This window comes from Nelusetta ayraudi, unplaced genomic scaffold, assembly GCF_046127955.1.
Source record: "Nelusetta ayraudi isolate G7.1 ecotype Tasmania unplaced genomic scaffold, CSIRO-AGI_Nayr_v1 ptg000061l, whole genome shotgun sequence".
NCBI lineage: Eukaryota > Metazoa > Chordata > Actinopteri > Tetraodontiformes > Monacanthidae > Nelusetta > Nelusetta ayraudi.
Window position 1 is genome coordinate 27,501 of NW_027466111.1, and position 22,500 is coordinate 50,000.

The 22,500-nt window shown below is 41.3% G+C and overlaps 1 protein-coding gene across 2 annotated transcripts in view; it reads right to left on the minus strand.

Moving 5' to 3' along the window:
- Positions 1-7,515: 7,515 nt before the first annotated feature.
- Positions 7,516-22,500, minus strand: part of nat16 (N-acetyltransferase 16) — a 24,227-nt gene continuing 9,242 nt past the window's right edge. Inside the window, exons 2-6 of one of the 2 annotated variants that reach the window (XM_076040461.1) lie at positions 17,613-17,802; positions 10,999-11,224; positions 9,389-9,613; positions 8,903-9,228; positions 7,516-8,260 (exon numbers count right to left, since the gene is read on the minus strand). In XM_076040461.1, the coding sequence (XP_075896576.1) occupies positions 8,032-8,260; positions 8,903-9,228; positions 9,389-9,613; positions 10,999-11,224; positions 17,613-17,671 (1,065 nt within the window). In that variant the 5' untranslated portion in view covers positions 17,672-17,802 and the 3' untranslated portion in view covers positions 7,516-8,031. The remainder of the gene's footprint in view (positions 8,261-8,902; positions 9,229-9,388; positions 9,614-10,998; positions 11,225-17,612; positions 17,803-22,500) is intronic. The other variant, XM_076040462.1, reaches the window with a different exon arrangement.

A 22,500-nucleotide genomic window follows, 5' to 3' on the forward strand; every position in this document is an offset into this window, starting at 1 on the left:
TTGTGTTGTTCAATATAAAAAGTGCATCATGTTTTTTTTTATAGAGTACCTCACTGTTCAGTACGTTTTAAGCACAGCAAGAAATAAAACTGTTCAAACAAATCAGCACTGGTTATTGTTATTAAAAGTGTAAACGTGTCTGTAACAATGAATGCCTTGTTTCATTAGTTGCACAAAACGTTTGACTTTTTTTTACTGAAGTACATTTGAAGAAAAGAGTTCAATTAGTCCTTTTACTTTTACTTTTTTCTTCTTCTTCTTTTTTTACACAAGTATCTGAAGTGTACTTTACTTAAGTGCAGAATATGAATACTTTTGCCACCTCTGATCTGCTATTTCTAATTGAGACCCCCCCCCCAAAAAAAAAAAAAAAAGTACCAATGCATTCGTCTTACTCCTCCTCTAGGGGGAACCAAAGACTAGGGATCTCTGTGACCATTATGTAATTATTGTGGTAATATTGTGACCTGGTGCCATTGCTGCTGTGCAGTTGAATCTGCCCTCATAATCTCATCACGTTCTCATGCGTATCCAGCATGTGATATGCAACGCCACCTAGAGGAAGTTATTAGAGGTTATTAAAGAATTTTCTACTAAAATGTCACTTGAGTTTATAAAAAAAAACAAAAAAAAAAACTCTACATTAATTCCCTCGCTTTCATAGAGAGAACTGATGCATTTAGTTTCTAAGAATATTGCCCATCATACACACTGGGCCTTGAAGTAACTTGGCTTCATTTAGCCACATTTCAATAGGTAACGTTAACTTTGTTCCGATTGATCTTTTATTTTTTCCATTCAATTGACTGACGGCTAAAACTGAAGCCAATGGTTGGTCCAGAGGCACCGGGCCAATCAGGCGCTACGAGCTACTGTGTAATCACATAGTTCTATTTAGTGGGTCAAAACTTTCTGACTTTATTCACAATATAGCATCTTGAATTTACATTCCCCTCGCTATGTTCAAGAGCACAAATCAGAGCATTGGTAGTAAAAAAAAAAAAAAAAAAAAATGTCTTTACATCTCTTTAGAAGGAGCTAAACAACGTGGAAAAAAATAAACACAGACACAGTACTAGTCTTTACTTAAAATACAACAAATGAGACTATTGTTTTTTTTCATGTTCTCCCATGTGGAGGTCCAAGGCAGCACATATCAAGCAATAATAACAACATTTCTTTTAAAAAAATAAAGAGAGAAGAAGCAATCACTACAATTGAGAGCACAGAGGTTTAACGGACATACAGACATACAGATTTGCATCAGGAAGTGCATATTAAAATAAATTATCTCTGAAGCATGTTTCTACAATTATCTCTTTTAGCTAGCTTAAAATCTAGCCGCGCATCTTCGTGTTTTTCGCTTGTAACAACGTTAGTCGTTTGAGTAGCTCCTACAACTCTTAGGCAAATGTGAAGGAGGTGAAAAGATGCAAGAGTATAAGGTCACAAAATGGAATTACTCACATCGAGAATTTTAAAACTAGTATTCTATCCAAAACAGAACTGGAGTTAGCGTCGTCTCCCTGGCTCACGCAAGCCCCAAGGTTCGCACTACAACTACGGAGCACAGCGTTTCTAACTGTGTGACCTCTCGGCTGCTTCCATGTATGTTACTACAAAATATATTCTCATGTTGAATTCACTGTATTACCATGTACAATCTGCATATAATCAATGAAATGCGTCGTCCGCTTTGAAGTTACAAACTCAGTTGCCACTGTACATCTGGATATTTCTGGACATCATGACGTCATGCGCGGGGACCTGTGGCGGATGCGACTGTACAGAGGATGAGATTCTGCCTTTATTGCCAAAGACACCCAGCGTGTCGGCTGCTTCACCCACACGGTTGATGGCTGGTAGGGGGATGGGTACATTTACATTGCAATTAACCCTGCTTATATATGTATATATGCATAGATACATGCATATATGTACTGTATTTAAGTATATATGTATATACATACAGGGTTTGCAGCAGCACAATGTATGCAGTTGTTAACTTTCCCCCCCCCCCCCACTGTGATAGAAAAAAAGAGCATTAAGTGACTCAGCTAAGTGTCTCAGTCCATCACTGACCATAACTCACCTCTCAATCTTGTCTGTGTGATTTGGGGCAGTGTGCGAGATATTGAAATGTAATATTATACAAGGTAACCCCAAAAACATTTTGCTGACCATTAGTGACAATAATACATCATTTGTTTTTTTTCTAGCTTTTTGAAAAAAATAAAAAATAAAAAATATGAGACCCGCTTAAAACTTTGCTTTGTGGCTTCCGAGGCGGCTCATGGGTTAATCCGGGGGGGTCCGAACCCCACCTTCTGTGAGGTTCTAGATAACTGAAGCACTTTTGCTGCCTGCTCGTTTCTTTGTCTTTTATTATCCCTCAAGATCAAGGCCTCCGCATCCAAGTGCAGAAATGTCTACAGAAACACCACAAATAGTTTGTTTTTTCAATATTGAGTGCTGACTCAAGCACAGGCTTAAAGCAAAATCACATCTAGATATAGACTATATGACTGTAGTTGTGTGTGAATGTGTGAGTGAGAGGCCAATGCAAAGCGCTTTGGGGTACCATGAAGTCCATACAAGTGCAGTCCATTTACCATTTACCATTTGACCCTGGTTAAAAGCTGTGTTTTAACCAAACTGCGTTATATTCAAGTCTAAACAATATGTTATATTATATTATACCCACAAATATATTTTATTTTTTGTTAGAATAATAAGATTAAATAAAAGGCCTTATTAACACTGGTATTCCTGGGTTCATGGAGTCAAGTTCTGGAATTTATCACTACAATGAAATTGTGACATGAAAGAGACAAAAGAAAAGTTGTGTGAAGGCTTGTTGTACTGCACAAACTTGTGCGGTACAGCTGTTTTTTGAGGGATCTGCGCTGGAGGAAGGGTTGCTTTTGTGTATATATATGGTATATACAAATATATATATTAATAATTTGAAAAGGGGGGAGGGGGGATTTTCCAGAAGGTTATCACATCTTTCTTTCTTCTTTTTCTTTTTTTTTTTAAAAGTACTTTGTTGTGAAGTGATGGTAATAAAGGAGAGTGACACTAGGCTGCAGTCGACAACATGACAACTGGACAAAGTTTGTTAGTCAAGAATTGAGGTACCTTAAAAAAAAAACAACAACCTCTCTAACCCTGAATGTTTCGTCCAGACTGCAGGACCCGGAAATGAAGAATTGGAATCTTATTCTAGTCTCATCCTTTAGAGACGGAGTCAATGTGAACTCTGCAAAAGGAGCCGGCTGAGGTGCAGCGTTGAGGGGTTTGATCAGGATGCTTCTCCAGTGGTAATTTTGCATATTGCAAATGTTGCATTTCCATAATAGCAGGCTTAAAAGCAGTGAGTCAGACAAAGAAAGTCTGGAGTTGAGTAGAATCTGACTAACAGCAAGGAAAGAAAAACCCCAACTGAAAACCGATCTTCGAATCACACCCAGGAGAATCTGAGTCTTAGTTCAGCTTCTGTGTCTTAACTGGTGGATGGCGCAGGAGTCTGTGCGGTGCTGGCAGTCGTAATACCAGTTTCCTCAAAGCATCCCAGTGAAAGACAACTACAAATACAAAGGAGTGGTAGTTTGGGAACACAAAGTGTTTAATGTTAACCGATGTACTTTTGGAGGACATGGCCGTGCTGCGGTGAGCACCGTTGCTTCAAAACAACAACACAAAAAAAGTTGTGGGTTTGATTCCGACGCAGTGCCCCCTTGATGTGGAATTCATTTCCACAATAATCCACTTTTTTTTTCTATTTATTTCTTCCTGTGTCTGTGTGGTTCCCTTCTGGTTCCCTCAAAGACCTGCGCACTGACTGCCTAACTGGCAACCCTAAACTATTGCCTGTCTATCTGAGTGCCAGAGTGAATCACTGCTTGTCCCTCTGTGTGTGTGTGTGTGTGTGTGTGTGTGTGTGTGTGCCCTGTGATGAAGTGGCACCTTGTCCAGTGTGTAAAGCCTATATTCACCCTGGGACAGCTGGGACAGGCTCCAGCACTAATCTGGCCTTGAATTCAGGGGAATATCGGCAGTGTGCGAAATAGAGGGGGGTGTTTGGTGGGGGGGCGGGGGGGGGGGGGGGGTAGTTGGACCCATTAACCCATGAGACCCTCAGGAAGCCTCAAAGCAAAATTTCAAGGGGTTCTCATATTTTTTTTCCCTCAAAAAAGAGAAGCTAAAACTAAGGTGATTGGTAGGAAGGTTATTATTATTATTATATTATTATTATTATTATTATTATTATTATTATAGGCCTCCTGCATGTTAAGGAGATATAGACTGGGATGGGGACCCCCTCCCCCGAATATTGACGGAAGGAATAATAAAGTCATTCTATTCTATTCTATTCTACGCGTGTCCTGTGGGAGGAAGCAGGAGAAGCCACGCAGACATGGCGAGGACTCCAAGCCAACTGCACACAGGAAGGCCCCAGGAGACACCGGGAATCGAACCCGCAACCTTCTTACTGCGAGGCGACGGCGCTAACCACCGCAGCGCCGCGCCGCGCCGCACCAGGTTTAAATGTAATATTAAGCTTATTTTATTCGAACGAAGCAGGCGCGTGACAGTAGGGTCGCTGGTCTGAAATCTCACATTTCAATGGAAAGCATTTAAAGTCAGCGCTCGTATTCCACAACAAGTCAGCTTCAAGGCCAGCAGGCAACTGCCTCAATCTGCCCTCGGGAGGGGGGGGGGGTATTCACTAGAGAAGGCAGCTGCGAGCCATGTTCCTAAAGGTAACGTGGAAAGCTGTTGCCAGCAGGTGAGTTTTCACCAGAAGTGAGCAGCACCCCAGACTTCCCCTCGGTGGAAATCACTCTTTGTCTACGCTTTACTCTGGACTCGTTTTGACGAGACCTTTATTTATTTATTTATTTATTTATTTTAAACTTTAGGATAATCTTGGCTGACGTCACCCCGGAAAACCTTTTCAGGAGCACTGCAGTTAAATGGGACTGCCTCATTGTAATGGAGCGGCCAATCAGCTTTGAAAGAGCTCTTCAACAGATTGGATGTGTGCACTAAAGCCAACCGTCTTTTCTTTGTTGGCTCCGTCCCTGGCATCACGTTGCAGCAGTGGACGGCCCATGGAGAATATTGCCTTTGTGTCATCTAGAACAGGCATGGGGGGCAAACTGCGGCCCGGGGGCCAATATGCGGCCCGTTAAGCTTTTGAAATTCGTCCCGCACAACTTGAAGAAATGATATTAATCGTCACCAAGTCATATAATTGCTGTATTTCATCCATCTCTCCACTGTTCTTCAATAAAGAGCTCAACACCCTGGAGGTCCTGGGTGGTTCTGGATGGTTCTAAGAGCTCAACACCCTGGTGGGGCTTCAAAGACACTGACTGGGTTGCAACTTTGCTTTGCTTCATTTTCCATTGACATTAAAGCAACATGTTTTCTCCATAATATCCCGTCATGTATCTTTTCCTCCTATGAGGTGGCTCACCAACACGCTCCATCCATCTGCTGCTGCTCCGCTACCCCCGTCACATTTTAGAACCCATTGCGGCGCCACCAGTCAAAAGGTTTGCCCACCCCTGGTCTACAAGCTCTTACATTTTAAGCTGTGTTGAAGACAGATTTCTGTTTGTTTTGTTTTGGTTTTTTTACTGAAAACAGACAATAAAGTTCTATCTATCTATTTATCTATCTATCTATCTATCTATCTATCTATCTATCTACCTACCTACATTGTGATTAACTAGCACTAAAAAGGTCTGCTGTGTTAGGAATATGGATAATGTGGCTTGCCTGTTCCCAAAAACACTTGCCACTGGCTCTTCACCAGATGGATGCGAGATAAATCCCAAGAATTTGGGGAATGAGACGAGAGCGTTAACCTACATTGTGCCTTCTATTATTACACAGAGCTAAAAAACATGGGCTGCCCCCAACTATGCGACAACAACAACACTGTTAGCCATGCATGATCAGTTTCACATGCTGTCGGTTTTTGGAATGTGACGCTTGGAAAAAAAAACAACAAAAAAAAACAACAACCAACCATAACATAGTGCAAGCATGAGCTGCCACTTTGGAATTGCAGCTTTTTTTTATGGATCAGGCTGGATAGTTAGGGTGAACATAATGTAAAAAAAACAACAAAAACAACCTCCTTTTCAGATGGATCGTCCCTCAACCCTTCCACACCCCCAAAAACACAGGTTGCCATTGTTGTGAAATTTCTAAATCTTTTACTTTTTTTTTTCTAGCTCTGAAACAAACAAAGAGTCAGCTGGTATAATCAGTTTAGACCTTGTTAAAAAAAAAAAAGAAGAAAAGGTACAGATCTATGTTTTTCTTTTACACGACTGACCTCGATGGTCTTCATGGTCTTTTGTGCTCGTAGGAAAACACAAAGGACTACGTTTCTTTGTTCCGCCGACAACAGTGATGGGTGAAAGCAGTTAGCAATAATACGATAGCAGTTATTCTCATGGGGCTCCTCCTCCTCGTTATCCTTAGAATAAAACTCAGTAGTCAACTGCACAGCTGTGTGCGTTTTTACATTTCCAACCGTAAGCATTTGTTTTTGGCATAATGCTAGCTATCCACAAAAGTTGGCCTACCTCTTTCGCTTGCAGCTTTTGAATGAATCTTTTTTTTTTTGTTTGTTTGTTTGTTAAAATGTTATTGCAGCATTTAAATTGAAAATATTACATTAGTAACACATATTTACAGATTAAAAATCATAAACAGAAAGACAAAGACTCAAAACTGACCATAACAGAGAATACAATATCAGCTATTTTGTGATTGAGCGTGTTCTTTGACCAACAGGTTTTGATTTTCTGTTAATGACACACAGGGGAAAAACTAGTAGTACAAATACACTAGTTCGGCATAGACTGAAGGGAACCGTGAATTACCCCATTTGATCCTGAAACATATTTTTTTTTTCTCTCCGTTCTAACATAAACACAGCCTTGTGTTTCAATAAAGTGCCTTCAGAGCTGTACAGATTAATCCACCCAACTCAGCTTGAGTACATATTATTATTATTTTTTTTTTTTTAAAGATTCATATTTACAGAAAGAACCTAATAAAGATGAATGCCCTAAGGGTACTTAAACCTTTACTTCAAAGCGCTGCCTAGTGTTTGCATGTTGCCATTGTTTTGGTTTCAGATTACATCAGTGCCTCCAATGTGGGAAAAGCTTCTCCTGTGTTTGTCTTTCCTTCTGCGTCGCAGCTACATACAGAGTGTGGAAACAAAATCAAAAACACCCCTGGTCAGTGTAAAATAAACTACCGTTTGAAGCCAATGGTTAGTTATAAGCTAACTCCAAAGCAGTGGATGTTATTGTTGTTATTTGACAGCATTAGGCCTAGTAATATTATGTTAAGATTCATATGAAGTAATATTAGGATTTGATATTAACTACGTTAAACGAAACATTGGGTAAAGTCACTTTTCGGGGGGGAAAGTAGCGGCTGGAAAATTCCAAACTTGTCCCAATAGTGTTGGGTTCCTACCACTTATCCCATTGTGTTTAATTGATGCTTGCGCTTCATCATATCAGCATTTTGGGGAAGCCTTTGTCTAGTGCTTTGTCAGCACATTGTATCAACACATTTCTAACACCAATTGGCTATTACAATGTGTCAGATTACATAGTGTGAATGATTTTATGTCCACGCTTAGTATATTGGTGTGTCGTGAAACCTGTCTCACTCCATTCTTAAACGCTATTGTCGAGTGTTTCCCCTGGAATTTTACATATTGTCAATTTTATTTTATTTCTATTGTGAATATCTAAAGCTTTATTTAAAAATGCTTTTTTTTTTAAGATACCAATTTCCTTTCCTTTTTTTGTGCCAAACCTGCCAAATCATTCATCTGTCAGGGGGAAACACAGGTTACTGCCACATCCGTACAAAGTGTTTTCTTCTTAACTGTAACTGGGTTGAACGTGTTCTTTGTATTGTTGACCATTCCTTCCTCTCTGGCTCCTTCATGCACAATACCTACTCTATCCACCTCAACTGCAACTAAATGACATCTGACTCCACCACACATTGCTCGGTATACTCCTTCACCAGCTCAACACCCAATGTGCTTTGGCAGAATTCCACCATGTGCTTCCAGAGTGGTGGATCCAGGAAGATCTGGCACATCACGTGGCCCTTCAGAGTGGCAGTGTGACGCTGCAGGTGGCACAAGAACTGCTGTCGGGCCAGGTCCAGGTTTTTACCAAACATGTCAATGTTCAGGTAGTACCTAAATGAAGAAATTAGCAGATGAACGCGCAGAAATTGTTATTATATGTTCTTCTTCATCTCAATAACTTGCAACAGTTTCCTAAACTCGCATCTTCCCCACTATCTCAATGCTGTCTGTGAAGGTTCTCAGTCATCCAGGGCATCTTAAAGGAGAAGGGTTAAGTTGGGGCCACTGGACTTGCTCTCGCAAGAGCAAATCCAGTGGCCGCAACGTAACCCTCCAGCTAGATGCTATGTCAGGCATGGGCAATATGCCATATGCGGCCCATTAAGCTTTTTAAGCCCACCCAACGTGAAGGAAGTCATAGAAAAGCTGGATTTCATCCATTTCTAAGTGTTTTCAGGTCATTTCAATGAACAGCTGAACACCCTGGTGAGGCTTCAAAGACGCTGATTTTGTTGTAACTTTGCTTTGGTTCATTTTCAATTGACACGGGGCAGCCCATGTTTTCTGCACATTCCATGAAATATCTTCTCTCCTATGAGGTGGGTCACCATAACACTCCATCCATCTGCTCCTGCTCCGGCCCATCTGTCACATTTCTGGAACCCATTGTGGCCCACCAGTCAACTAGTTTGCCCACCCCTGTGTTAGACGCTACGTTTGGTTTGCAGTAATAAAAGGGAAACTTTTTTTTACCAGTCATCTCCAATGGGGACCCTGAAGGGGAAGGTGCAGAGGCTGGCCACGGTTGGCACAGACACGTCATCCACCATCCAGTCGATGTCCTTCTTAAGAAGGATCGCCATGTTGCTGGGCAAAATCTTGAATGGTTGCCAATCTTGGATGATGGTAGCGTGGGGAAGGACCCCCTGCATCACATCGGACATCAGATACAGCTTGTGGATAGCTGTGTGGTCCAGACGCGCTGGAGAAGCGTTGGTGGAATGTATTTCTCCTCCCAAGCCCAGCTCGGAGAGACGCTGCTTCAGGTCCTCAGCTCTGAAGCGCACCAGGAGGATACCCTGCAGGACACAGATTTACCTTTCATTGAATTCCAACTCATACTGTCAATCGTCAACCGTAGAGCGGGTTGTCCAATGACTGAAGCGACGTGCTTAAATTTAATATTTATCTGCATTTGCAATCTCAATAAGACGCATCATCAGCATTTGTCTCTGATACCTGCTTGGTGATGATGCGATACTTTTGGAAATCCTTGGGTCCAAGGGTATCATCACGGGTTAGTCGGGTAACTTTGACCTCAGGGAACTTGGATTTGACCAGCTCTGAGCAAAAGCGAAGAAGAACTCCTGCCACACCCTTGCCACGTTCCTGGGGAGCAACACGAAGACCTTCCACCAGCATGGTCTCACCATTGTCAATCACCACCACCGACTCAAGAGCAATCTGGCAAAAAGAGGACAGGAAAGATATTGCTGTCACATGTTTATCAGCGTTTTCTCGAAAGGCGGTATCATGAGTACATGTTCTCTTGGGTCTTTTCAGACACCTGTAGTAGTTGTAGTTGTGTTGTGTCGTCATGCTACAGTGATACCAAATTAAACCATATTCCTTGGACAATTCTTTTCCCCGGCTATTCTTTGGCCCTTCTGGTAAAACACAACCACAATGCAATCAAAGTCCTCCTATATAATTCCAATTTGCCCTGGTCCTCAAACACCTGACTGGTTGACTTGAACAACATCCCACTTGAAATGACGACTGTTATTGCACTTTGCCTCGAGTCTGAGGCAGGCGAGCGACATTAAGTGCTCTGTCTTGCTCGGGTATTTCTCACTGAGCATATTAGCTACTGACCAGTCAACACTTAAAATGGACATGAAACCCAAAACATAGTTATCAATATTTTAAGAAGGTCTCCCACCCTAAAATATTACATATGTTTTAACATTGATGGCAAAAGGTATTTCAAAATATGGCAGCTTAAGTTAAGCTGTTAAACCAACTGGCCGCGATCTTAACTGGAAATAACTCAAGGTTTAATTAAAGTAGCAGCAAAAAGGAGCTAAGACAAAATACAAAAGATGGACGTGTGTTTTGCAGGACTCATTGACGTTCAAACTCATTTTATTTTATAGCGTAAAAACCACTTAGTAGTCCATGTGAACCATGTGAATGTTTTTTTTAGTTTTTTTAATGAGGCAGCAGTGCTGACAACTGGTAGAATAAATCTGTTGAAATTAGACGCTTGTCCATCTCTTCCTACAACTCACGGATGACAGACTGCCCCTCAGAGCAAGCTAGCCCAGAAGCGGCTGCGGGCCGTAAGGAAAGAGCGCCAACGGCAGACTTACATGAAACAATACGAGCCGAAATATTCAACAGTCTGGGCTCTTGAAAGATAATACGAGCAGAAACGTTTCACTGCCGTTACAGCAAGACAGTGAACTGTTGTGTAAGTCTTGTCGGGCTCTTTCCTTACGGTGCACTGCCGCTTCTGTCGTCCGTGAGATGTAGGAAAAGAGGGACAAGCATCTCAGTTCAACAGATTTATTCTACCAGTTGTCAGTACTCCTCCCTCATAAAAAAAACCCAAAACATTCATATAGTCTTTGTCTACGAAGTGGTCACTACACTTAAACATACTTAAACAGCCGTATTTTGAAATACCTTTTGCCATCAGTGTTTAAAACACGTCATCTTTTTAGGATGGGAGACCTCAAATTAAAGCTATGTTTTGTGTTTCATGCCCACTTTTAGACTCTGAGTCTGAGAGATGGTTACGGTGAGGTACATGATCATACAATCCCGAAATGATAAATCAAACTTACTACTTTTCCTTGTTTGCGGGCCAAGATGACAGTGCGGTTGGCCTCCTGAAGCCAGCTGGTGTATCTAGTGGGCAGGTAGTCAAGACCCCCATAGATATCCTTGCTCATAGCCATGATATCCTCAAAGTCCTCCTCAGTGGCCAGAGTGAACTGAAGGCCTGCCTTGGACAGACCCTCTGGAAGCTGGGGCATAGTCAGGCTGGTGTCAATCTTCATCTTGAGACAACTGATGAGATACAAAGTGGAGGAGATTTATTGAAGAGTGTGCATATTTTAATGGCTCGGGGGAGGGGGGGGGGAGTCCTTCGCAACATGTCAAGAATGAACAGCTGAACGTGGCACCACCTGAACACCTCCTCTTGACCAAAGTGAAGTAGATCGATTTCATCAGTTGGCTAAACCAGGATCTAAGATGGTTCATTGTCGACTTTTGGGAAATTTTGTCCAACAGTTAATTTCACTCGTGTTCATCTGGTAGATTTTACAGAGGTACTTTCCACATCTTGTTGACATGCTGTTGCCTGTCCTGACAGTTTTCAATGCTTCAAAATAAATCAAGTCTGGAATGATACAATACTAGCGGACTCAGCAGTTGTTTGGCCCTATTATAAAGGCGCCTGTGCCAAAACCTTCCAGACTGGAAAAATATGGCACTTGGTACTGAAATATGCCAGCTACAATGTGATCTTCATTCACTTTTCTGCCTCCTCCACTTTTCTGGTCCCAGGGGAAAAAAAACTTGGAAAGAAATGAATACCAAACTAGAAAAAATAAATAAATAAATAATTTTACTCAACCACTTTACCGACAAGCAGGGCAGAACGGGATACATTACAATAATAGCAATTGATGGATTTTATGGGTTAAGGTATTTCTGTTGACTAGGTCCAATGTACCTGGAGTGAGGTCTACATGGTCCCCCTTCATGGTAAAGGGGAAACATTCAGTCATAATTGATACTTGAGAAGTTGTTTGGCATTGGTTGCCACAAAATGAAAACCACCTTCCATGACAAAGAGTCATAGCACGGGAGAAAAGGAGCAATTCCGTAATAGTGAGTCTCAAATTAGTTCTGGTATTTCTTGGTTTTGGGTGAGCAGAGAGCAAGAATATCAATGCAGGGATATCAGTGGAGGCCTTTCTCCCCGTGTGACTTCTAATAACAAAACCAGTCTGCATTCTCTCCAGAAGATTTTTTTTTGTGTTTGTGTTTAATCAAAGTACAACACAATGCTTTAACACATGATAAGTACACTGTGAGAAAATAAAATAAACTTGTGCGAAAATGTGCAACATAACATAAGAAGCAGTAAAACAGGGGATGTATAAAACAACCACTTACAACAATATGCAAAATATAATTAAGTATATGATAACATGCATATAGGTAGGGCTGGATTTGAAATCTTAGCAGTTTTCCAATACTCTCGGTTACTTATCTATATATTCACTTATTTATCTCTTTATTCTTAACATGACACATCTTAAAAGCTTTGTTGGTTGTCCCCATTAATATTCTAAAAAGGAAAAAAAAAGGTTAATGATTTCATTTTGGCACAATTTTAAACATTTGTTTGTATAGAATAACATGAGTTTAGCAATGCCATATGCACGACCTGCACACAACAGTCCTTACCACTCACCTTAACCTTAGGCCTGATTTATATAACTGCAGTTAATACCCTCAGACAAAGAGATGCACTACAGCGGTTTTTGGTTGTCAGTAAGTATACTTTACAGCGAAGCCTTTCGTTTAGCATCATGATATGCATATTTAGCCTTGAAGACATTTAAGGAGACTGCAAATTGGCACTCCTCAACACATCAAACAAGGGGACCTAAGGCACCAAACAGTTCTTACAGTCTGGGTCGTTGAATAAAGTGCTCTGTAGGGATTCAAAACAGTGCAGAAATCAGGTTTTCGCCTGCTAGGTCAAGTTTTCAAGACAGTTACATATGAGCTACATCCACAGGCAAGCGGATACTGCCAAGAAAGACACAATTCCAAATGCAATTCAATGATCCTGGACTTGGGCATTAAAGGTTTTAATTTAGAGGGTGCGCAAGCATTGTGGTGGTGACGCAGTGAACTAAATGAATTGCAATAAAATAAATGAACACCAATTAAATGTTGCTAAAATAACCCATATTTTAAGAAGTAAAAAGAAAGAGAGCGGTAGAAAAGAAAAAGAAAGAAAGAAAAAATGTATATGTGAGCTAGAATAGTCAAGTTTTGTATTAGCAATGATTTCAAATGATAATACTCAGCCCCAGCTATGAGAAGCAAACAGATGAAACATAGCAATGGTGTATAGTGACAAAGTAATATCATTTCAAATGTAATTTCCTGGCAGGGAAGGTGTGAATACTGTTTAATAGAGCACAGCTCTACCAGGCTGTTGACTGCAACCATCAAATAATGACTGAGGTCTAGTGAGGACTTTCCACCTTCCAATCTCCACGTCACCGCTAGTTGTTTCTTTGGTTGGGGATGGATGGTTACTGATACTACTGATGTTACTGATGCTGCCTGGAAAGACAGAGGATCAGTAATGCTATGAGGGGTGATGTGCCAGATGGCTTCAAAGACACTGGGCATCTTGACGGATTAAGATTTCAGTGGTTGTGAAGCCCAGTATAACTGAGGAATGATTGGGACAGAAATGCTACATGAACAAAAACATGTGATTCCGAGGACATAAAGGTCACTACTACATACTGTGTCATTATGTGCAATTGTCACAAAAAGGGTCCATTTAAAATGCCTAACCTCAGAATCTCCATGAACTTTAAGAATAAAAGATTGATCTTGTGATCTGCTATCAATGCACTGCACAACTCCAAGAAAGAAAAAGCCTGTGAGATTTAGTTGTGACTAAAGCTATCAAATGAAGGTTTTGTCAGCCACTACTTCCACAGAGGTTAAAGAAATCTAATTTGTTTTGAAGGTGACAGAAAGCCTGCTCATTCCCAGAGGTCTCCCTTTTCTCGATGTTGTCTAAGCTTGTTTCAAAGACTGACGCGTTAAATGTGTTTTATCGCTTTCCTTTTGCATGTATGGTTATAGTAGTTGGCCTGCGAGCTAAAGTAATTGTATAAACTAACTCACAAGTTGTGAAATATGAAGAAGTAACATTTTACAATTTAAAACTCTTTAAAACTTTTAAAACCTACTTTATCATGGGGACCCTCTCAAGATAACAGTATTACGAATGTGCCCGTTAACTGGTCTCCCTAGAACAATAAATCACATCTTCAAAAAAGAGCAAGGTGGTTCTGGAGAGCTACCAATGGGGAATATTTGACTGAAAAGCGATTGGTTGGTGTGCCACCACATACTCCTGATGTAACCAATGTCTGTCAGCAGTTTCCAACCTACGGTCAAGGTAAAATTAGCAACATTCTGCCTCAAATCTACGCTGGCTCAGATAATGGAAACCCTGTGATTGGGGCTGGCTGAAATTGGCACTGAGAGGCTGAAGGTGTTGGACACTGTGGGCTGTCATGGTCGGCATGTCCTCACAGTGCTCCATTGGGGTTTGGGACAGTACCACTGGAGTGGCAGACTGGGATGATGGTTTCCATTCTTAAAAATTGGGACTCGAATTATTGGTGTATTGCACTACTCTGCCTCTCTGGGAAGATCTAGTCGAGACAGCTGGAATTGATGCTTTGGCTTATTTACAAACCCCTGGTCATCGTACTGGAGTGTACGGCTTTCTTGGCACAGCGTCTCGAGGCGCAGTCAGGTCCATGAGTATAACCGAATTGGGAATCTCAGAATACCATCTCTGCTTTTTGCAGATGCTATCGATTTGCTGGCTTCCTTGGTCAATGACGTTTGGGTCACGCTAGGAAGGTTTGCACCTGAATATGAAGCAGCTGGGATGCAAATCAGCACTATAAGCTCTCAGGAAGTGGTTCTCTGCCAGAAACTAGTGGATTGCTCAATCTTAATGGGTGGAGAGTTGTTGCCTCAAACTCGGGGTATTAAGAGTATCTTGTGGTCTTCTTCACAAGAGACAGGAAGATGGAGAGGGGGCAGTGTTTGCAGCAATGCAGGCACTGTATCAGACTGTTGTGAAGGAGGCTGACTCGCAAGGCGAAGCTCTCAATTGACCCTTCGGCCATGCTATGACACTCGTCATTCTGACGTCATGACCAAAAGAAGATGGTCACGGACACAAGGAGGTGAAATAAAGTTCACTCGATGAGTGGCTGGGTTTAGCCGTAGAGATAGGATGAGGACCTCAGACATTTAAAGGGGACTTGGTGTAGAGCTACTGCTCCTTGGCATCAAAAGGAGTCACTTGGTCCAGTCATCAGGTTTAGATGCCTACAGATCCCTGTCTTTATAGTTCTTCTGGCCACATCCACTGGTGCGAAGGCTCAGGGATTGGCTCAGGAATTGGCGGAGGGATCATATATTCCGCCTGACCCGTGGTCAGGGTCTCCGAGAAGGAGCTGGGAAGCATTGCTGAAGAGAAGGAGATCTAGAATACCCTGCTAAGTCTGCTACTTCAAACCCTTATATGAATAAGTATATTTTAAAGGTCTCTCCAAAATAACCTCCATACTGAACGGAAGTGTCTGTAAGTGTCAGGTGTGAAATCACAGTTTCACATCCGAATTTGTAATCCTCAAGTGCAAGTAAGACATATGGTAAAATCCTGAAAGCGAGTTGAGTTTTTCACTGGGAAAGCACACGTTTCTGACAATGGACATTCCCCCAAAAGACAGGAGAACCATAAAGTCAAGGATGACAACTCACTGAAAAATAAACACTAAAGCACAGGCAATTTGTAGCCGGGGTCGATGAAGTGGGTATGGCAGCAACAAAGGAGAGATGCCAGAGCATCACGACACAACAAACAGATCTGAGTTCTTCAATACATCAAAGCACAGCACAACAAATACAAGTGTGCCATAGGAGGACTGATAGTGCACTGGGAGAATGTTGCAGCAGCCCCGTTGCAAAAGGTAAAGTGAGCGGTTATGGTTCCAATTAAACATATGAGTTATCCAACTTGACCAAACGATGGGCGCAAGAGTCCCTAAAATACTGTACTGATAGATTCTGCAGAGTTTTCACATGCTTCTGCTCTAATTGAAAATCTGAAAATAAGTGTTGAAATACCTATAATGCCATCAAAATCTTGTTGGACATGTGCTTTATATTTACAGTGTTTATTCTCCATGCTAATGTAATGGTACAGAATGGCACCCTGTCTTAAACTGAAGAATTATATCACAGCTGTCCACTGTAAATTGGTGGCAAAAAAGATGGCTTACATGGGTATTTGACAGCACTGAAATGTCTTGGAAAAATGACATTCATTTTAAGGTCCGCCAGCATAACTTGAGGAACTATTGAGCCAAAGTCACTATTTTGGGGCTTGTTTGTTGGGTACGTAAACGTAAGAAGTACTGTAGAAGACTCGGACGGAAACACAAAGCACATACTTGTCTTGGTGGTGGTGGGCTTGCACCAATGCAGAATCTGCACCCTACTCAGTTTGAGATGGCCCTTGATACGGTGGACCCTGTGCCAGAACATTCGAGATGAAGGGGGTGTGGATGGTGTGAGCCAATGGGAGCCACTTGTTTGGGATTGGGACACTGACTAAAATCGGCCACAGTGGAATGGGGACAGAGCACACAAACACGTGGTCCAATTTAGGGGTCTTCAGTGTCTGTTTGTGTTATTTTGGTTAGATCACTGTATTCTTACGGCATCGGGAGTGGATTAGATGTACTCAAGGGTATTTGACTAAAACACACAGTTCCGATAATCTATCAATGGGCTTCGTGAGCTGTGGAAGAATCGTAGTGAAAACACTGTCTGGTCGCAGCAGACACACTGGTGCGTGCCGCTGGTACTTTTCCATCCTGCTTTGATGCCGTAGCCTCGGGGGGGAGATGTGATTTTGTTTTTGCACTTCTGTCTCCTGCTTGCCCTCCATTCATCCCTCTCTTTTACACACACTACAGGATTGATTCGACTGTTTTGCTTTTACCTGCTTTCTTTTCTTTTTTTTTCAAGCCAGCAGTGCACTCAAAACAAAACAGAATTTGGCACATTTTGAAGACTGTTGAACTGCAACTGAGCACTCCCCCTCTGTGAGCAGATGCCACAAACAAATGAATTGCTTTTGGTCCCCCAAGCAATGAATTATTATTGAATTTAAATTTAATGTCGTTGCTTGTTTTCTGTTTAATGTGATGTGATAAGAATAAACGTTTTCGCAATTTTGCTGGTGTCGCTGAAATGGTTGTATGGGAGTTCTGTAGCAGCACTAGTAGCACTCCTCTCCAATTATTTAGAATGGATGAAAACAACAAAGGCTGAAGAGAACAGACAATAATGTAACGTGATCTTCAGTCTATTACTTGGAAAGTACAATGCTATCATGTTAAAACATTTTTGTATTTGTACCATCAAATTCTAGCACACACGACTGTTTTTCCCTGGTTTCCAAATTCACGTTTCTCCGTTTAAAACTGGCGGCAGCTGCAGCGTTCTGCATTGTTCTTCTAACAACATTGGAGTACTGTCAACAGGTCAGAACAGGTCTATCGAGCATCCGAACGATACAAAAACCAAAGGAACACACCATGTCATCGGTAGATTGTCCTGTTGGTCAAGTGAAGACAACACGGACATCAAAATCATTCATGTCTCCTGGGGTAGATCCTTGGCTCCAGTGCTTGATGCCAGTAGGCTCCATGGGTACGCAAACACATATGCATACCACTCTGTTGCACGATTGCAGGATCCGTGTCATTTATCCCACGTAGCCACGCCTATACATGAAACAAACCATTGACACAGAGGTACCAGAGAATGATTAGTTGGTAAATTTATCAATCATGATTTCGATTCGTTTGTTGCCACGAATCTAAAAATGATGTGATGTGCTTCGACATTGCTGTATTGTTTTTTGTTGTTTTTTTTTCACAAATTGGAGAAAATTACAGTTTTCCTGCTAAACAATCCAAAATGTAAGCAATATTCTAAACTGATTTTGGTGTAGCTTCTCCTGGCTTAGACTCTAACTGTTCAAACCCTCACATACCCTGACAAACCTTCTGAAATCTTCAAGAATAACGCTTACGAGGCGAAACTTAATGAAGGCTAAGAAGAGACGCAGACAAAACTCGCTGCAAAAGTACAATAACAACTAAAAATAATGGCAGTTGGCAAAGATTCATCATGATATAAACAACTTATTTCATCTTTTTCCTTTTCTATGCTTTTCCTGCCTTCTGTTTGTTTCAAATACAGACAGACGTGTTTTTAGAGATTATCTTTTAATCACGTAAGGCACTTTTAGTCGCAGGTCACCATTAATATACACATATGGTGCAAAGGGTAACCCGAGCTACGCCTTGACACCACGACCGCTCTTGTAAAATGACGTCCGGCATAACTGGAACCTTGACTCTGTGGAGCACGAGGCAGCCGTCCATTCCAGCAAGGTTAGCCAGTCAGAAGCCAGAAATTAAAGTGACAGAGGTCACGCGGGGCAGTCTTGACAACAGATTTATTGATACTGAGGAGTCTCTACTCCCCAGAGGGAGAATGACCCCCATTCCTTACAGGGTCGGGCCGGGCCTTTAATTTAGCCCACGTTATATATCGACCCACGTGATGCCTACAGCGTGTTGATGAATTCTTTTTAAATGCTGCTGCAAACAAAATGAGAAATGTGTCCCAATAACATCATGCCATCATAGTAAAAAAAATAAAATAAAGTCTGTAGTACAATATAGTCCCCACAATTGTGTTAGATAACCTGCCAAATTAGTCTGCAGAAGAGCACAGCAAAACAAAAAAAAGGATTGCGTGATATGTTTTATAGAAATCTTGGCACGAGCTGTAAAGATAATAAGATTTTTTTTAAGACTATCTTCAAATGAAGGTTTAGAAAGACAATTTGGTGTCTTTTGATGGCCTTTAAGAATACATTATGTATATATACACACATATATATATATATATACATATATATATATATATATATATATATATATATATATACATATATATATAAATTGAGGAAGCCATTCGAAAGCAAATCAGATCTAAATAGTGGAGAAATCTTGGACATCTTTCTTGATAATGAGTCGGTGATGCGTTAGTAACAAAAATATCCCACAAATGCCACACAATTTGATGGAAATAAAAAATGATCACCTTGTAGAGGGGTGAAATCAAAGACACCCCAAAAATGAAAGTGAAAAAAGTGATGCAGCAAACTGGTCCATTTTGGCCGAAATGTCATTGTAGCAAGTCACAATAGTAGCGGCTAGCGCACCCCCCACCCCTCCCAACAGACACACACACACACCAGCTTGTGTGCACGCCTGACAGCGTTGACGGGCGCAATGCTAATGAGACGACAGATGGAGTCCTGGAGGACCTCCTCCCAGGTCTGGACCAAGGAGGAGGCCACTGAGCTCCTGGACAGGGAGTCTGAGGGAACAGGATGTTCCAGAGGTGTTGTTCTATTGGGTTTAGGTCAGGTGAACGTGGGAGCCCTTCAGTGGTATCGATCCCTTCGTTCCTGCAGGAACCGCCTGCGTACCGTAGCCACCTGAGGTCGACCATTGTCCTACACCAGAAGGATTCCTGGTCCCACTGCACCAGTGTTGGTTCTGACAGTGGGTCCAGAGATTTCATCCCCATACCTAATAGTAGACATGGTGCCATTACTTTCCCTCAGTGCTCATCCTGTTCCTCCCGGCACGACGGAGCACATACCCGTCCTGCTGGAGGGTTAACGACTCCAGTAAACCCTGCCGTTTGTTCTATTTAGAACAAAGCAGCTGAAACCCATTAAAGACCCCCAACTGCTTCTAAACTGACCAGATCAATATCAGAGGTGTGACTGATAGGCTGCTATAGTCTGATTAAAAATTTGCTCCACTAAATCTTTTGGAAGGGCGTATTACAGTAAATCGCTCCATGTCTGAAACACTCTGATCACACTGTCATATCAGATTAGATTGGATTAGATTTTATGTACTTTATTGATCCCAAATTGTAAAACTACACTGTGTGGTCTGTGAATTTCCCCCAAAATCTACTGCTGCTTGGGGAGCTTGCGAGAAGCTCAGGAGAGGTCACAAAATCCACAAAAATCCAATCTAATCCATCTCAAAATTCCTGTCCAAAAGAAAACACTGAGAAAAAAAACCTAACTTGGAAGGTAAAAGACCAATAAGGAACATTTCTTTCTCCAACCGACTCTTAAAATTGAAGTGTTTCACATTCTTCAGGTTCCCTCTTTCAATGTGTTGAGACGACGACGAAAAGTCTCAGAATTCACCTCCAACTTGCAAATTTTAGAGTGACGTTGCTTTAGACAGCGAGGCTATCTTTTTAAACATATATTCAATATTGATTTGTGACATAATCTCTATGATTTGTTTGATAAATACTGCATATTTCCATACAAATTAGTCATTACTCATGGTAATCGTTTTTGATGTTGTTTATTGGAAATAAATTATATTAAAAGTCACAATTGTTAGGTTAAAAGTTGTTATTATCATTATTAATAATAATAACAATAACAATAATAATAATAATAATAATAATAATAACAATAATAATAACGATAATAATAATAATAATAATAATAATAATAATAATAATAATAATAGGGATTAATGGTTTGCTCGATCCTGGATCCATTCTTGAAGGAAGAGCATGAGGACTGGATCTTGGATTGAGGACATGGTGTTTTCTAAATAGAAAGGGGGAAAAAAGCATTATGTTCCTAATTTGTAATGAAGACTTGACAAATGACAACTCAAATATCCGACATTTGTTTTTGTGACTTACCTCACCAGGGGCCTGCGGAGTTGCCTCAGAGGAAGCTGGGGCAAAGCTTTCTTTGAGCACTCACTGAAACCACTTCAGCAAATTTCTGTGGTGGTTTCGGAGCAGCGCTGTACACTCGAGCAGTTTGCATTATTCAGATTAGAAAGGTGTAGGCTTACCAGTTGCAGCAGCTGTTGCTTTCTTCTAAATTAACTTGGGGATGCACAACTTTGAGTCATGCCAGAAAAAAAACAGAAAAAACAACTTTAAGACGTAAGATACACCAGTTTTAAAACGCTGGAAACAAATGGATATTATGTAATTGTTAATATAGTATTATTATTATTATCATTATTATTATTATCATTATTATTATTATTATTGTTATCTAGCGCGGTGCTTTCATCATTTCTGTCTTTGTCTGTTCCAGCTACTACTACAACGTTCCCTGCCCTTTTTCTCTCTTTCCCAATTTCTGCACTTTACATTTACGTTGTGATGTTACTGCAAAATATTGGATGATACAATTTTTTGTCTTTTTATCAATAACTTTGCTGTCTGCTTCAGAAGACAGTGATGTCCCACCTCTTTTGAAGCAAACAGGCAAACAAATAGTGTTTCTATAATGAATAATTATATGAAAACAATGTGTCAGTGCATGTAAATAAGCGTGTGTGTGTGTGTGTGTGTGTGTGTGATTGGAAGGGGCGGGGAGTGTCGTTCCCACAGTGAACATTTTTTCGAATGAAAAACAGAGGAATAATTTTGCAAAGAAATACAATACAATTTCCAGGCCTGTTTTGTGTTGAACTTCAGGGAGGGAAGACAAGTGCACTGATGGATCAACAAACCAAAAACACACCAGCACATTTTTTTCTCCAGATTCAGGTGGTCTCACACACTAGCTGGTGGTGCTGGACTTGGAGTCTTGACTTTACTTTGAAGCAGGATAAACATAAACCTAAGCCTAAACCTAACGATCCACCCACGGCATGGCTCAGGTGTGATGCTTTCAGTTCATTGGTCAATTCAACCAAGTGCAACAAAGCTTGAGACTTTTCCTCTTTCTAATATTTATGGATTTCATTTTTGGGAAATCATTAACATATTCCTTAAAAACCAGGCAACCTTTGTAGCTCACACACAAAATTTGAATGTCACTCTATTTCGTACTCACTCGAGTCTTAACAGAAGGTCTTGAAGCCCTACTACTAAAAGTAGTAGGGCTTCTACTAGCCCTAGTAGCTACTAGCCTTAGTAGTAGCTAAGATTTTGGAAAAAAAGAAAGGAAGAAAGAAGAAGAGAAAAAACATAGTACTTGTGGTTTCATCATGAGTGTCCAGGAGACGCAGCAGTCGACTGCGTCTGATAACAGTAACACTAAGATGGTCCATCCACCCATCCATTCATCCATCCATCTTCTGCCGAGTATCTGGAGTCTGGTCGTGAGGGCCGCAGCCTCAGCAGAGACACCCAGACCTGCCTGGCCCCAGTCACCTCCTCCAGCTCATCCAGCGGGACCTCAAGGTGTTCTCAGGCCAGCCGGGGCACGTAGTCCCTCCAGCGTGTCCTGGGTCTTCCTCAAGGTCTCGGCCCGGTGGGACAAACACCTCCCCATGGGAGGCGTCCAAACAGATGCCTGAGCCACCTCAACTGGCGATGTGGAGGAGCAG